This window comes from Chroicocephalus ridibundus, chromosome 4 (genome assembly GCF_963924245.1).
Source record: "Chroicocephalus ridibundus chromosome 4, bChrRid1.1, whole genome shotgun sequence".
Taxonomy (NCBI): Eukaryota; Metazoa; Chordata; class Aves; order Charadriiformes; family Laridae; genus Chroicocephalus; species Chroicocephalus ridibundus.
In genome coordinates this window covers 1,954,193-1,970,984 of record NC_086287.1, presented here as the reverse complement: position 1 = coordinate 1,970,984, position 16,792 = coordinate 1,954,193, and the positions used below count along the sequence as shown (strand labels likewise).

Sequence of the window (16,792 nt, the reverse complement as noted above, 5' to 3'; positions counted from 1 at the left end):
GTAGATTAATTGCTCTGCAGAATGTTTCATGAGAGTTTCATAGCATTCTGCTCGGAGCTTCCACTCCCGAGTTGGTGTGATAGCTCGGGCCGTGCTGTGCTGCGTCACCTCAACTGTCGCGGCTCAAGGAGGCCCCTCTGACTGCCACGATTTGTTGCGCTGTATTTGTACCCAGGATCATCTCTAGGTCGACAGTGTGGCATCTGTCTGGGGTGACTGATTCAGAAGATGATCTCTAGGAAGTTACCTGGTTGCAGAACCAGCTTGTGGACTGGAAGCCTTAATTCCCTCTTATCTTGGTGCTCAGGTTGCTGTGGAAAGTTCTTAGTTCTACGCTGTCTTTCTAGAGTAGGCTCGGGAGCACGGAATATCTTCTCCTTCCTTTCTGCTGTCCTGGCCATTCCCAAACTATATAGGAAAAGATCTATGAGGCACTGAGAGTTAGAGAACTTCCTTTTCCGAATATATTCAGAGCTGTGTGCAGGTAAGGAGGAAGGAGCTGCTCTGTTTGTATGAGCTATACCCTTACACAATAATGTTGCCTGGGGCATGGGTTGTGAATATCAGGCTTTTTTCTTTAACAGGTTGTAAGTCCCAAAAGCCTCGAGCAGCTTGGGTTGTGGTTTTTGTGATGCTGGTTCACTGTTTGGTAACCTCGCTGACACCAGTGGCAAACTGGGAATGAAATGCAGTTTTGCTGCTGGTGAAACACTGTTTGCTTCTGCTTGGTCCTGTTTCTCTTCCAGTGAGGATGCCATGGAGTATTCAAAAGAGTTTGTGACTGCAGTCGTGCTTGGCAAAGATCTAGTGCCCAGGCAAGTGGAGAAGTGTCTGAATTTCTTGATGAGTTTCTGCTGTTCTATCCCAAAGTCACCTGTTTCCTCTCAGAAACATCTAGATCATCTCTGTCTCCAGTTTCCTCATTTACCTGCCCTCGTGTGCTTCTTACTTGTCTTTCTAGTTCCCTGTGTCTTTTACCTGAACACCTATGCTGGTGTTTCACACACCTTTTTTTATAGGCATATCCCTCCCTGTCTCTCAGCTGCCTGTATGAAAGAAAAGGGTGAATATCCTGTCTTTATAATTATATACTCATTGTGGTATCTGCCGCGTCTCCCATTTTCCTGGTTGCCTGTGTTATCTCGGACCTCTTTACGCTCTGCCCTGAACTAGATGTGCTGTCATCTCATTTTGTACTGTTTGTCCCCGAGTACCTCTTCCATATCATCTCACATCTCGGAACCAGCTCCCTCATTTCTCGTGGCTTGGCATTTCTCACCTCTCATCGTCTCCTGGGAACGTGTTCTGCTGAACAGGGCATTGGACTAAGAGCCAGACAACCTGGGTTTTACTTCTGCTCCTGCCCTGTTGGGTGACCTCAGATAAATGCTGACATTTCTGTCTACAATGTAAGGCATGTAGAATTCAGTGGAGGGAAAGTACTAAATGGCATTGAATACGACTTTTGGTAACCTGTCTGACAATCTTGTCCGTCCTCTAATCTGTTTAGTGGTGTCATAAAGCTCTCTGCCACCTCTCTAATGTTATCTGTTCTGTGTCATCCTATACTTGTTTCTTGCTCACTTCTTTCTGTGATTGCATCATCTCCCTCCTTATCTGTTCATTGACCTCTCTCATATCTGTGTCCACTGATCTGATTCTGCTATTACACTTCATCCGTTTTCATTGTCACGATGGTTTCCTGTGGCCTCTAAACCCTGGTTACTGGTCTGGGGTGATGCCACAACCCTCCTCTGAAACGATCTGCATTGTGGGGTTGCGTTCTTGTAGTATCTGTTGTAGTTTCTTGTTCTTCTGCGCTGTGTGTCCCTGTTGTCCTGTTCCCTGCCCAGCTGTTGTAAATGCATTTTCCTCTTTTTCCAGAATCGGTCTCTCTCAGCTGGAGGGATTTCGCCGGCAGCTTCTGGATGTTCTTCAACGAAGTAACAAACCAAAGGTAAGAGTAAAGATTAAGAGACCTGAAGTAAAGGTGATATACCAGCACCTGAGCAGTGATGGTATAACTTTTAGTGTCACATAGCAACACTGCAGACATCTCCTGCCCTCCAGGTCTCCTCAGCTCCATCGTGACTATTATTTAGGTAACCAGAGTTACTGCCGACTGAATATGAGCTGGCAGTTTGCCCAGGTGGCCAAGAAGGCCAACAGCATCCTGGCCTGTATCAGGAATAGTGTGGCCAACAGGACTGGGGAAGCGATTGTCCCCCCTGTACTGGGCACTGGTGAGGCCCCACCTCGAGGGCTGTGTCCAGTTTTGGGCCCCTCACGACAAGAAAGACATTGAGGGGCTGGAGCGTGTCCAGAGAAAGGCACTGGAGCTGGTGAGGGGTCTGGAGCACCACAAGTGTTACGAGGAGCGGCTGAGGGAGCTGGGGGTGTTCAGCCTGGAGAAGAGGAGGCTGAGGGGAGACCTTCTCGCTCTCTACAGCTCCCTGAAAGGAGGTTGGAGAGAGGTGGGATCGGTCTCTTCTCCCAGGGAGCAAGCAATGAGACAAGAGGAAATGGCCTCAAGTTCTGCCAGGGGAGGTTTAGGATGAATATGAGGAAAAATTTCTTCACGGAAAGGGCTGTCAAACGTTGGAACAGGCTGCCCAGGGAAGCGGTGGAATCGCCATCCCTGGAGGGATTTAAAAGACAGGTAGACGTGGTGCTTAGAGATATGGTTTAGTGATGGTTTTGTCAGTGTCGGGTTGATGGTTGGACTTGATGATCTGAAAGGTCCCTTCCAACCTCCCCAATTCTGTGATTCCATGATGGCAAGAGCTGGAAGGCAGCTGGAGAGGTCAGGGCGAAGGGCTGCACTCTGCAGCCTGTGTGATGATTCCGGCTCACGTGCTGTAAACTCACCCTCACGGGTCTGAAATAACTGAGCAGGAAATCGCGTCTGAGCCAGGTTTGAAGTCTGTGTTCCCACTGTAGCTTTTCTTGGCCAGTAACAAATGGTAACGGGCTCGGAAGCACGACAGTTGTCTGCTTATAAACGCTGCTGCCTGCTGGCTGGGTGGTGCTGTTCTAGGGTAAGCGGTCTGTTAATGTTTTGGAGATGGGAAATGTGGAGCGTTGTTCCTCCCCAGGCTTCTTTACTGTTACACGGAGATGAAAAAAATGTAAGACATTAAGATTTTTAGGGGGAAAATATTATAGAAATGACCTGTAGAGGGAGAAAACTGAGCTTACCCTTATTTTTCTTGTTAGCATTCTATGGTTTTTGTGGTTCAGCTTACGGGGTTTTTTGGTGAATTTGTGGGTTTTTAGGACTTCTTTTAGTGCATAAAGAAAGGCCTAAACAAAATTTCTGTCTGTTTGTGTTGTGTAGTCTTTTGTTTATTTTGGTACATTAAAAATTCAGTTTCCATCTCCCTTGTTTATCCTGGAAGATAGTCAGTTACGAGTTGGTGCACGAATTGGTGCTTGCTCTGGATCCCTAATTCTACAAAATCCTCCAACAAAAGAAAGGAAGGATGAGGTGGTGGCACTTCCAAGGTTAAAATCAGGAAAGGAAGCAGCAGCTTTTCTGGGCAGGGTTATCTCTCTCTCTGTCTGTTATTTAAGCAGTCGGGGCACAAGACCTGTTGTGTTGTTTGGGGTTTTTTTTTCCCCCTGATATTAGGTATTGAGTCGAAACCTACCAATAGTGTTTGTGAGATGACTCTGCTTTTCTCTGATGCCTTTCTCTTCTCAATATTCTCCCTCCTTCCCCTCATGTTGAACAGTGGCGAATCATCGTGGGTGCTACGAAGTGCATACCCAAGTCAGAGCTCCCCGAAGAGACGGAAGAAAATTCCGTAACGAGTAATCGCCTCTGGACCCATCCCAGCGACCTGACCATTGCCCTGTCTGCCAGCACGCCGCTCTACCCGCCTGGCCGCATCATCCACGTGGTGCACAACCATCCTGCTGAGCAGTGCTGGTGAGTACGCGCAGAGCTGCCGAGTCAACAGGTGGGGGGTGAAAATTTCCTTTCGGAAAAGACTCCTCAAGACAGGAAGCCATCTATGAAGGAGGTGATTTATTTTGTTTTGCTGTCTTAATGACAGGGATAGTGTCTGCACTGTCAGAGTAGAAAAACAGTCGTGTCACTGTTGGCTAGTGCAGAGTTGTGGAGCAATGGCAGTAGCATGTGTACTTTAATATCTCCTCCCTCTGTTTTTCCTCCTGTTGCTTTTTCTGTCTCTGCAACCTGCTGTTTCTTTTGCCTGCCAAAATATTGGCCTGCTCTTTCATCTCCTGCTCCCTCTTTTCCCTTCTGTTTGGATCCCAACTCCTCTTCCAGTTGCTGCGAGCAAGAGGATCCCACTTACTTTGCTATCTGGGGTGACAATAAGGCGTTTAATGAAGTGATCATCTCGCCGGCGATGTTGCACGAACACCTCCCATATGTGGTCATGGAAGGGCTCAACAAGGTAACGTAGAGAATCAGGATCGAGGGGCAATTAGTGTGCTAATTAAACGGGTGCCTTGTCACGGACCTTTGTGTACACGGGATAAGTAGTCCTTGCGCAGGAGAGCTGGTTGTTTAAATACACAAGACCATTTATTTTGGAGGGGAGGAGGAAAGAAGATTGTGCTCTGGGCCAGTCATGCCCAGGCGTGAGTTGAATGTAACGAGGTCTGGAAATGGAATGTAAATCTCCATCCCAATACCCAGAGTCCCAGACTAGGTCCTCTTTCCAAACTTAATCACGGAATCTTCAGAGTTGGAAGGGACCTCTAGAGATCATCTACTCCAACTCCCCTGCTAGAGCAGGATTGCCTAAAGCACATCCCTCAGGGCTGCAGCCAGGCGGGTCTTGAAAATCTCCAGAGAAGGGGACTCCACACCCTCCCTGGGCAGCCTGTTCCAGTGCTCTGTCACCCTCACCGTAAAGAAGTTTTTCCGTGTATTTGAACGGAACTTCCTATGTTCTAGCTTGTGCCCGTTGCCCCTTGTCCTGTCACTGGGAACCATTGAAAAGAGCCTGGCTCCGTCCTCCTTAAACCCACCCTTTAGATACTTGTAGACATTAATCAGGTCCCCCCTCAACCTTCTCTTCTCCAGGCTAAAGAGTCCCAGCTCTTTCAGCCTTTCCTCATAAGGGAGATGCTCCAGTCCCATAATCATCTTGGTTGCCCTTCGCTGGACTCGCTCCAGTAGTTCCCTGTCCCTCTTGAACTGGGGAGCCCAAAACTGGACACAGTACTCCAGTTGTGGCCTCACCAGTGCAGAGTAGAGGGGGAGAATGTCATAATAATGTGAGGTTGGGTGGTGTTTGGTTCCTTCTTTCAGAAGCTGCCCGTTACAGACTGCAGCTCAGGTGAAATCCAGGCTGTGACAGAAGTCCTCCACGCTGCAGCTCTGTTGGTCTAAAGGGTGATTGAGCTTATGCCTAAAGGTTGTAGACTGGGTCTCTGCCACTAAGCTCCAGTTCCTAGCCGTGCAGCTCCACCGTGGAGATTTAGCCAAGTCTTCTCTGCCCTGCTGGTCTGAAGGCTGCTCCTGCAGCATCCTCTGCCAGCTCCCCAGCACTGGATTCCCAGCAGGGCATTCCGACAGCATAGAGTATGTCGGAATTCATTGATATAATCCTTCATCTCAAGACCTTGCCTTTGCAGAAGGCATTGGTGAGAAACAGAGGCAAATCCAGCCGTTTGAAAGTCCTGAGCTGAGAAGAGCAAAACTCCTACCTCCGGTAAAGCACTACTGTTCCTCTGCTTGCCTTGAACAGGTCTTGGAGAATTACAACAAGGGGAAAACAGCTTTACTTTCTGCAGCCAAAGTGATGGTGAGTCCTACAGAAGTGGATCTCACCCCAGAGTTGATCTTCCAGAATCAGCCCTTACCCAGTGGACCCTCAGTGCAGATCGGAACCGGAGCCATAACGGTGGACAGAAGGAACAGCAGTACCAAGTAAAAATATATTTTTGATTTCTTTGAAGAATGTGTTGGCTTTGTGTGTCCTCTTTCTCTTGGGGCATCGCGATCAATGTTTGTGGAAAGGACAGATCCACGGGCTGCCTTTGGGGGGCTTTTACTTAGCTTCAGCGTGTCTTGTGTCATGTTTGGGGGGAGGGAAATCCTTTCTGTTGCTCGAGAATCTGTGAGTGCAGCAAGGTCAGGAGAACCTAGAAGTTGAGCATTTAGAAGAAACTCCCTTTTCTCCTCACCCAGACGAATGGGGTTTTCCCTGAAACTGTAAAGGCAACGCTTGCAGTCTTGCAGCCAAATTTCTGTTTTCTTTTGCGATTTATGTGCCCCAAGATAACCCGTAGGGTGCTTCTCAAAAGCTGAGGAGCAGTGAAAGCCATAAGCTTTCAAAAATACGTGCATTAAAGCCACTTTACGATGTGACTTGTGCAATATTATAAACAGGACAGTCTGGGAACGTGGATACCGGTGAGGGGGAGAGCAGTTGGTGTCCTGTTTCTGAGGGACAAGAGTAGGAGGCTCAGTCCAGTGGAAAGCAGGTGAGGGGAAAAAGGCACGTTCCGAGTGCCAAAGGGGTGGTTTCCTGAAAGCTGAACCATCCCTGGGCACTGACATCAGTCTGGCAAAGGCCAAAAGCTGGAGAAATATCAAGAAGGTAATACAAAAGGAGTGGTTTGGAGAAGAGCTCGTTCTTTGTGGTGTACGTAAACAGCTTTCCTCCAGGAGCCCAGGGCAGAAAGGCACCTTGCAGATTTTCAGGTAACATTTGAGGCGTTGCAGGACCACAGACGTGCTAGAAGCAAAGAAAATAAATATAAAAATCGTAGGCAAAGATTAACTTCAAAGTTGGGACACATGACTTGCATCACAGAATTGCATTTCATAGGGCAAAGTTGCAGACAAAACAAAGACGAGAGAAGGAAGGTGGCTTGTAGTCAGAGGCAGCAAATGGGAGTTGAGTGGGAACAGAAGGCAGCGTTGTGGGTGGGAGAGGATTGTTTCTTTGCAAGGGAAGCACTTCTATGGAGGTTTCAGGTAGAGAGACCCAACAAGAAGGTCCGTGTGTGTGGGAAGAGGCAGTGTGAGATGGTCTGTGCTGAGTGATGGAGGGCGGAGTATCCTTGAGATAACACAAGTGAGATTTAAATTCAGAAGAAAGATAAGACCCCAAATAGTATGAAAACGGCAAAGTTCTTGTCACAGAGAAAGTGAATGGTTAGAGACAGTGAAGGAGAGCTTAGAAACAGAACGGCAGCTGTGATGAAACAGCAGGAACGGAGATCGGCCCATGTTTGTGAAAGCTACGGTAAGCCTGAGAAGATGAAGGAGGTCAAGCAGCAGGGAGAGGAGCTGTGGGTTCTGTGCCATGGCCAGAGCAGACCCAAGGAGCTGCTTCCCTCTGAGGTGAGTGAAAGCAGAGGGGAAATTCCAAGATATGAAAGGGAAAGGAGCGGGGGAGAGGATGGAGATGCTAGAGTGGCAACAGTGGTAGGTTGGTTGTGTTTAATTGAAGGTTAGAGCCAGGTTGCTGGGGTTCTTGAAACCTGTTTTCAGATCACTATTACTCTGTTGAAGTCACAAAGGGGATCAAATATTGGCCTTATAAGCCTTTCCCTATACATCACGTCGTTTTGGCAGGTGCAGCAGTCCCCTCCCAAGCTCGGGCTCTTTTCCCAGGTATTTCCTTAAGTTCTTGTCTTTAGGGCTGTTGCTTTGGCTGCAGCTAATCCCAGGTTTTGTATGTGCCTGGTGTGGGCAGCCCTTCCCCTGTGTCTTTGTCGTGGTGTCTCTCTGGAGGAGTCTGCCCGATCCTTTAAAGGCTTAGTATGACTGGAGTCTTTCTGAAGCTCTTTGCTTGTGTCGAGTAACTTGCCTTTTTAACCTATTTTAGAGTCTGCTACCTGAGGTGGTAGCCGAATTGGTCATGGGCAATGCTCTAACAGCCTTCTGTGGTAGTAAAATAGGGACTGCCAGCATGGAGAAGGTGGGGAAGGCATGAGACTGGAGTGGTTCCAGAGCGTGAGAAGGAAGAGAAAGTAGTAGGTTGACTGCAGGCAAGTCCTTCAGTCTGTCTTGCCTCGATTCTCTTATACAGAGGTGTTAGGTGAGAGCGGGGGTTTTCTGCACGTATGGAGACTGCACCATGGTTAGAAACACTGCAGGTTTCACTGGGAGCAGAACCATGGTCTTAGGTGAAACTGGTGCTGGAGAGAGAAGACATTGAGGCAGGAGAAAAGGCAGAAGGGCAAGAACCTGAGTTTGCAGAGGGAGGAAACGGTGCTTAATACTTTCAGTTGGGAGGACGGAGAGATAAGAGGTTTTTTGCCATTGTGGATGGCTCTGGTTAGAGTAACGGCGTGTGCCCTTGGTGTGTTATGAGGAGCTCTGTGCCCAAGACTTGGTTCCTCTGGCTGTTCTGGCAGCCTGAGGTTCTGCGGAGTGATGCAGCCTCACGCTGTCTGTTTCTCATTGCAGGAGCAAGTCCCATTCTGAAATTAGCTTGGAGGGGTTTTATGAGACCAAGCCACTTTCTCCTGTGCAGAAAGACCCCGTGGAGCTGCTTCTCCTGGATACAAAGGAACGTCTGTCTGTGGAGCTGCAGGACCGTCGTGCCCCTCTGGCGACCATGGAGAGCCTCTCGGACAATGAATCCATCTACAGCTTTGATTCAAGACGCTCCTCTGGTTTTCGGAGCATCCGGGGCTCCCCCAGCCTCCATGCTGTCATGGAGAAGGACGAGACGCACTGCTTTTACATAGACCCTGTTATCCCTGAGGAAAACCCCTCCCTCAGCTCGCGGACAGAGCTGCTGGCTGCTGATAGCCTCTCCAAGCACTCCCAGGAGACTCAGGCCCCCGACAACGTCCTCAACAGTGGTGGCACTACCCCCCAGCGACGCTGCAGCGAGGAGGGGGCCAGCAGCGAGGGGGATCGCGTTTCCTTAGCCCCTCGCGAGGAGTTGTCCCTCCAGAACGGCCGCCTCACTGATGTTCCCAGTCCCCAAGTGCTGGAATTTGCTGAGTTCATAGACAGCCTCTTTAATTTGGATAGCAAAAGCAGCTCCTTCCAGGACATCTACTGCATGATGGTGTCAGACAGCTCCAGTGACTTTGCGGAGATGCCCAAGTCGGTCAGCGATCAGGAGATCCTGTTGAGGGCACAATACGAACCCAACCTAGTCCCAAAGCCCCCAAGGTTGTTTGCAGGCTCAACAGATCCTTCGTCGGGCATCTCAGTCTCACCCTCTTTCCCCCTTAGTTCATCTGGAGAACTCATGGACATCACTCCCACAGGCGTGAGCAGCCAGGAGTGCTTGGCCACTGACAAAATCCGGACTTCCACCCCCTCTGGGCACGTAACCAGCCCTGCCAAGCAGGACGACCTCATGATTTCGGCCCTCTAGTGTAGGATAAAGGGATGCGGCTCTGAGAGCTGATCCCATAGGCTGAATGCTGGGATAATACATGGAGGGAGGTGGTCATCCGGGCAGTTTGGGTCAGAGGAGACAGCCGGAAACATTCCTTCTGGGGTGACACAGTGGTGGCACGCTGGAGGATGGATTGTGCTGGAGTCCCATGCTTGCAGCTGGGAGAAGAAGCGTTGCCTTACGAGGGCTGCTATGCTAAAAGGGGTCAGAGTCGCTAAAGGTAGATGCAAGTTCCCTACCTCAGCCTGTCTCATTTCATTTTGGAGGCAGATTCCTTGCCCCAGGGCACCTGCTGAGTTTGGGAGTGAGATACCCTGCTTCAGGGAATCCCCTGGGGTGAAGGGGTGGATTCTCTGAAGCTCGAGGATCGGATAGAGGGGGCCAGGCCACGTCTCGCCCCCTTGGTACCGTGTCAGTGGTTTTGGAAATGAACGGATTGAGACTTTGGGCCCTATTGCACTACCATGTCGGATCTGGCCCAAGATCCAATTCGTCACACTTCCACAGGGATTGCTTTTTGTAGGACACTCTCTCCTGTTTTAAAGCCATTGGGGCTGTATTCTCCCCAAATGCAGTCTCCCCTCCCCTGGCCAGGCGCAGCCAGAATGGGGCTGGCACTGTCTTTTCTCTCCCCTGGGTACTTCAGTGACCACCGGGCTGCTTCTGAGAGGGAAGGACACTGTTCCGAAGAGCCAAAGCCCTCTGCCACGTCCTTCCATTGCCAGAAAGAGTTCTCCTGGATGTCACCGTCATCGCTCCTCAATTCCCTGGACCACTCTGAGCTGGCGACGTTCCTGCAGGACTGACAGGATTCTCATCTCAGAGCTGCATGGATGGATCAACTTAAAAATTTAACGGGCTTTTCGACACACGGCATTATTTGCCAGGCCCCTGCGGAGCCTGGGAGCGTCTCCTGGTCTCCGCTGGGTCCTCACACCACCCATAATCGCAGATCAGTGCCAGCCTCTGCCATTGAGAGTTCAGGGAAAAGATGAACTTTTACTAAGTATTGAAATCTCTTGTATGTTTACAGAGCTGCTAAGCTTTTTGGAAGGTATTTATTAAGCAAACGGGGAGGCTTTCCCTAAGCAAAAAGCATGTTCATTCTCTCCTTCCTGTGCTCTTCCCTCCGGGGACCGAGGGGAGGAGAGGATGGGCGGGTATGATTGCAAGTTCCCCTGCTTTTAAAGTGGATCGGAGTCTGGGGGAAGCTGCGTGCATCCCTCATCCGCCTCTCAGTTGCACAACGCCGCCTTGCAAAGCTTGACCAAGTCTCTAGGAAAACTCTGAGCGCTGCTGCGCAGAGCCTCGGTGCCCGGAGGAGCCTGCTAGACCTCTCGGGGCAGGCGCTTTCCAGTGATGGGGAACAGGAGAGAAACTCCCTCTCTAGAAAGTTAAACATACCGTGACCTGTAGAAGGCCTTTAATTGACAAAACGCCTTCGTATCAAAGCTTGGCAGAGTTACCGATCAGTCTCACTGGAGCTCTGTCCTCCCTCACTGGGAAAGAAATTCCTCTTTTAACTTCCTTATAACTCGCAGAGATGTTATTGCCCTCCTTTCCCCTCCTTAGCCGCGATATTCCCATCGCGGGAGGATGGAGCTTAGCTCGTGACAAATCCCTGGGCTCCCGTTGTCCCTGGCCTCCAGCTGTGTTCATTGCCCAGCCTCCGGGAGCCCCAGGCCTGGGTCAGGGCTCTCTGTCCTGGGTGTCACACGGAGGAGTGGCATCAAATGCCATCGAGTCGGAACGGGAGCACGTTTATAGCCGGTGTGCGCTGGGGTAAAGAACTTCAGGTGCTCAGAAGCGAACTGGGCTTTGTGTCCAAGTGCCCATCTCGCGCTCAACAGTTTGGTGTGGGATATTGTGTCCCCTGCTCCTTACAAATTACGGTGCCTTCAGAGGGGCAGGAACTTTGTTAAATGGGCAGTAAAATACTGTCCCTGCGGTTTAGGTTCCAAAGGTGACCTTTTCTACACTGTCTTGAATTGGAGGGTAGAAGCCCCTCTGAACTCAAAGTAATTTGTAAAGGAGAAACGCTTTCATTTTGAGCAACAAGAAGTTAATTTTTCTTTGTAGATTTTTCTTTGCTCTTTCCTTGATGAAAGAGCAGCGTTGTCCCCCTTGCTGAGAGCTTGTGTGGTTCAGGAGCTCACGTAGAACAGCTGTGCCAGCGCCATCAGGTCATCCGCTATTGCACACCGCAGGGTAAGGCTGAATTGCTTCACACGCCCCAAAAACCCACTAAAATGGTGGTGTCCAGGAACACGCACAATAAACTGGGTGGTTTTGAGGGGGAAAAGGGGAGCCGAGCGTCGGGAGGCCGAGGCTAGCAGGCTAGCTCACCTCCTGAGGCAGACTGCTGACAGGCGTTTGATAGAGTGGGGAAAAGGAGTTCATTTCTGCCCTTAATCGTCGGCAGAAGCTGGGTAGTAAATAACACTTAGCACTTAGGCAGAGCTTTATATCTGCGAAGCACTTTACAAACATTAACGGAAGAGTCATCTCTGTCCCTGGCAGTGAGGTATTAGGAGATGGCGGTCTTTGAGACTAGGTGGAACTACTGGTGTCCTACTGGAGGATGGCAGGGAGACGATTCAAGGTGAAGGAAGTGGATTATCTCCCTCTTAAGAAAAAAAAAAAAGTTTCAGTAGTGACCTGATGCTCTTTAATGGGTCGCAATATTGCACTAAAAAGTCTCTTCTAACCTGGGAAAACCTCTGCCCTGTCCTGGAGGACGCAATCGCTGTGTGTGACTGTTTCCTCCTCTGTGCCATTGGAACTGTGTCCCAGCGGAACGGGGTTACCTTGCCCTGGCCGGCTGTAGCAGGGAACAGCCTGGCATGCTGCATTCTTTTTTTTTTTTTGGTTTTTTTTTTGCTTTGTGCTCTGTGATTATTAGGCTTCTTCTGAAAAGCCCGGAAAAATACCTAATGCTTGTGGCCTGGGCTTGCCATGGATCAAGGCAGGAAAGGTGCAAAACAGCCCTTTTAGTTAAGGTTCTTGTACCACATTATGGGTAATTCCTGTTTTCCCTTCTTCTCCCGCGACAAGCAGATCTGTTCCCAGTTCCTCACAAAGTAAATCCACGCTCTTTGCATTATTTCTGCTTTAAATGTTTCTCTGTGTCTTGATTCTCATCGCTCCTTTGCTATAAGAGTATTTGGAGAGGCTGATTTCCTATTTCATCCTGGAAGAGCGTATCCGGAAAGTTAAAATAAATGCTGAGCCTGTAGCTGCCTCCTTCATTTGTACTTCACACCCTCGCCTGCTTTCTCTGCCCTCGCTCCACGCTGCTGCGCAGCCGGCTGGAAACATGAAGCGTCTTCAGATTTCTTAATCTCTTGGCTTTTCCTTCCTTCTCTTAAAGCTTTGTGCCTTCTAATCTGTATATGCTCCCTTGGTATTTCGATGGGATGTTCCACCCCAGGTGGAGGCAGCGCTGGAAGGGCAGTTCGTAGCGCCTGACACCCTGGGCCCCAGCACCCAGCACTGCCACCCAGTTCAGTGGCACATCCTTAAAATCCCCTCAAAGATCCTTGTGGTAAGGTTCCTGGAGAGCAGAGAGTGGCTTTTGTGCACCTGAAAAATTAAAGCGCAGTAAGCGAAACCCTCTGCACCAGCGCGGTGTTGCCAAAGAGCCTGGCGGGCTTCTCTGCCCTTTCCACGATCCCCTGGTGCGGCAGATTCCGGCTGGCTCTGTAACTGGCACTCGCTGTTGCGGGATTGTTGGTGATATTCCCAACAGACTGTAGTGGAATGTAATTTTGAAGCGTTCAGGGGCAACCCTTAACTAGATGAGGCTTGAACTCCATCCAACAGCTTAGTTGGGAGCCGCCTCTGACCCTGCTCTGGGAAGGGTTTGGTGCTGCTGGCCATTTTTTCGCGCCTATAAACTGCACTCCAGCCCTTTTGGGTGTATCCAAAGTGGAGTAAAACAATCCCATTGATAATATCCTGGAGAGTTTTGATTGTCAAGCCCTTAGCATGCAGTGGTGGCTGGCTGGGGTTTTAGAGGCTCTTCTGCATCAATAGTAGTTGGTTTTATTGTGCTTTAACTGTAGCAGTGCCAAGAACACAGACGGGATCCTGCTGTGCTGAGTACGTACGAGTGCTGAACAGAAAGAAAACCCTTCTCTGATATTTGCCATTATCCCCTCTCCTTCTCTGGGGACCTGCTCTTCCATTTGGAACACGCATTGTCTCCTAAAACTGCCCCTCTCTAACCTTTGCTCTTTGCTCCCTGTTCCTGTCACCTAACCAGGAGCCACCTCATCTTTCTTCTCGGTTGCTCTCAGGGTGATGGTGTCTTAGTCCACATCCATGATAGCACCACTTAAGCGGGGAAAAGCCATTCCCCGTGATCTCCTGATGACCCAGAACAGTTGAATGTGGGATTCCTGTCTTGATTGACTTGGGAGAGCTGCTGTCTTCCGTGGCAGATGATGCTATCTAGAAAGATAAAAGCACTGTCAACACTGAGAGGTTCTCCGCCTGTCTCTAATTTTTGCTTACCTGGTCTGTGGTCAGCATTTTCAGCGTCCATTCCAAACTTCTACAACTTCTTAAGAACTTTTTTCAAAGCAAACAGAAGTTCTATGAGATATTTTGCTCTCTACAGAGGACTGAGATGGCAAAGCTGGTTGTGAGTGTGGACATCCAAATCCAGTGACTCCCATTTCTGTGCTTTTTAGGACATAGTTGCTTAGACTGTGATAAAAGCTGAAGGTCCCGAACAGGATTTAGGTGGGAAATAGGTTGGCGTTGGTGAACGAGGGCGCGTAAGGAGGAGGGAAAACACCAAGCGTGGGGATACGGGATCCCGTGAGCTCCTTGGAGCCGCTTCTGCTGCGGGACCTGACTTCCTGCTGTGTCCTGTCTCCATCAAAAGAAACCGAGCGGAGCTGATCTCTGTCAAGCACAGCGAACGGCATGAATATGGCATTACTTCTTCAAATATCATCTCCTAATAAGGTTCCCCTCTGCTCAGTTTCACTGTTTGTAATCCCGCCCTAATTAAGAGGGATTTTGAAGCCTTCCCTTAAGATATTAAGTGGTTTTGTTTCTTTACCAGGTGTCTCTGATTTTTCGCTGCTCGAGATTAACGTGGGCCCCTGCTCTCTCTATAAAGCTTTTCCATGTTTCTGGTTCCTTCCCACTTTTACATTCATTTTAATCCTTCCTGTATCCTGCTTTGAGACGGGGCGATGAGATCTGTACGCGTTTGAGAGCATCCTGTTGGTTTGTAAAATGGCCTCTTCTAATACATTCTTTATGCGCTCAGATGGGGTTTTTCCAGCTTTTTTATCTGCCTGCAGGCAAAGACCAATATTTTCATTGAATTGCCCGCACAGATACCCAGTTTAATTTACATCCTGGGGCACGTATAAGCAGAATTATCCCTTGCAATGGTGATTAGTTGGCGTTAGTGGTTGCTGAAATGCATGCGTTGGTGTGTTTAGAGTTTGTCTTTTGTGGCTATATCCCTAGAGGGAAGACTGGGAGAAGGAGCGTCAGTTTTTCCTAGCCCAAAATATCCATGGTTTGTCGTTTGCCATTGTATTGGCACCCTGATACTTGCCCCTTCCGTAGGATACTGTTAAATCTTTCTCGTAGCAAAACAGGGATATGTAATACCCAAAGCTTAAAAGCTCCTTCAGCTTTCCTCCGATCTGTAGCATTATATTCCTTCCTTTTCGCTCAGACAACTGAAGTCTGAGACGGCTTCTGCTGACAATCCTTCCGTGCTGTCACTCGTTTGCCGTCCCTTCTGTTTAAATTCCTCTCCCTAAAGCTGGAGTTTTGCTGAGAGCTGTTCTTTAAGAGCGATGCTGCCGCCAACAGCCCCTCGCAGAGCGTCCCCGCGCTTCAGGAAGCGTGTAGGCAACCTCTGCGTTCCTCTCTCTAGTTGGAAAAGCATGGGATGAGGAGGTATTTGTCGGCTAAGTGCTCCCTCGTTAGCTTTCTGTAGCAGCAGAAGTAACGAGTTAGAAGTACAGGGAAATAAAAGGGAAACGGGTCAAATAGTTAATGCACGGAACCCGAAAGCTCAGTGTTAAAACCAAGATGTATTTAACGCGGATGGTGGTTGTTTCTTAGCTGTGAAATATCGGCTTCTTCCCTGCTTGAGGTGTATCTGGTGCCTCTTCAGCCTGCCGGAGGAAAGGGAGGGTTGGAAAGGCAGCAGCGGTTTTGCAGGGACCACTCTGGTGCTCGGAAGGAAGGAACACTGGGCTCGGAAGCGCTGGCTGAATCAGCCTTGTTGCACGTTCTCCTCCGGGCTTGTGCAGGATTTCGGGAAGAGCTGCATCTCTTGTGCCAAAGCTCCCTCTCATGGCGTTCCTGCGTGGAGGAGGCGATGCTCCGTGCCGCAGGCAGAGTGTATCCTGCTGGAGGCAAACGTTTGCCCCTTCTTGGCAGCTGCCGTAAGAACCAGAGAAGGAAAAATTGCAGCTGAGAGGTGGGACTTGGTCTGGGACTTCCCTGCACTCCAGTCAGATGGTCGTACTGGTGTTACGGGTCAAGTCTGAGAGGTATGGGATGTAGATTGTACCAATATTTATTGGGTTTTATTTTCTTTTTTTCCTCTTTGCCAGCTCCGGAGCAGGATGTGTGCCTGCGCTGTTCCCTTTGAGGGAGGAGCCGCTGCCCCTCGCAGCGAGATGGGGCAGGTTGGAGGGCAGGGACAAGCCGGGGGGGGGGGGGCTGTGGTTTGTTTGCTTCAGAGTTTTAGATTCCAGCTCTGAGAGCCAGGGCCCTCACTGCCAAGATGGGCGGGTGATAGATCTGTGGCGGCCAGAGTCTGAAACCTAAACCCTATTAATTTGTAAACTCTTTGTCGTTAGAGTGGAGAAATATTTTGGGAAGGAGATCCTTGATTACAATAACCCGTTGTGCGGAGGGCAGCGAGGCTTTTGGCTTCCGTGGGTGGCAGGAACACTGCAAAAGTGCCAAACTTCTGCGTTTCCTTCTTCCCCATCTCCTGGCTGTATCTGCGCCCGGCACCTCCCACAATCCCAGACTGGCAGGGGTCAGCAGGGCCCTCTGGAGATCATCCCCTCCAGCCCCCTGCCAGAGCAGGGTCACCCAGAGCAGGTGGCACAGGAACGCGTCCAGGCGGGTTTGAATGTCTCCAGAGACGGAGACTCCCCCACCTCTCTGGGCAGCCTGTGCCAGGGCTCTGCCACCCTCACAGCAAAGAAGTTCCTCCTCGTCTTGAGATGGAACTTCCCATGGTCAAGTTTGTGCCCGTCACCCCTTGTCCTGTCCCTGGGCACCACTGAGAAGAGCCTGGCCCCATCCTCCTGACACCCCCCCTTTCAGTATTTACAAGCCTTGATAAGGTCCCCCCTCAGTCGTCTTTTTTCCAGACTGAAGAGACCCAAATCCCTCAGCCTTTCTTCATCAGAGAGATGTTCCTCTCTGTGCCGGAGGATGTT

The 16,792-nt window shown here is 49.9% G+C and overlaps 1 protein-coding gene across 10 annotated transcripts in view; it reads left to right on the top strand.

Annotated features, from left to right (window-relative positions):
* Window positions 1-12,601, top strand: part of DAGLA (diacylglycerol lipase alpha) — a 71,439-nt gene extending 58,838 nt beyond the window's left edge. For all 10 annotated transcript variants that reach the window (XM_063333387.1, XM_063333382.1, XM_063333383.1 and 7 more), the window contains 6 exons: window positions 747-815; window positions 1,885-1,957; window positions 3,735-3,931; window positions 4,295-4,424; window positions 5,727-5,908; window positions 8,402-12,601. In XM_063333387.1, coding sequence (XP_063189457.1) covers window positions 747-815; window positions 1,885-1,957; window positions 3,735-3,931; window positions 4,295-4,424; window positions 5,727-5,908; window positions 8,402-9,329 — 1,579 coding nt within the window. In that variant the 3' untranslated portion in view covers window positions 9,330-12,601. The remainder of the gene's footprint in view (window positions 1-746; window positions 816-1,884; window positions 1,958-3,734; window positions 3,932-4,294; window positions 4,425-5,726; window positions 5,909-8,401) is intronic.
* Window positions 12,602-16,792: the final 4,191 nt, after the last annotated feature.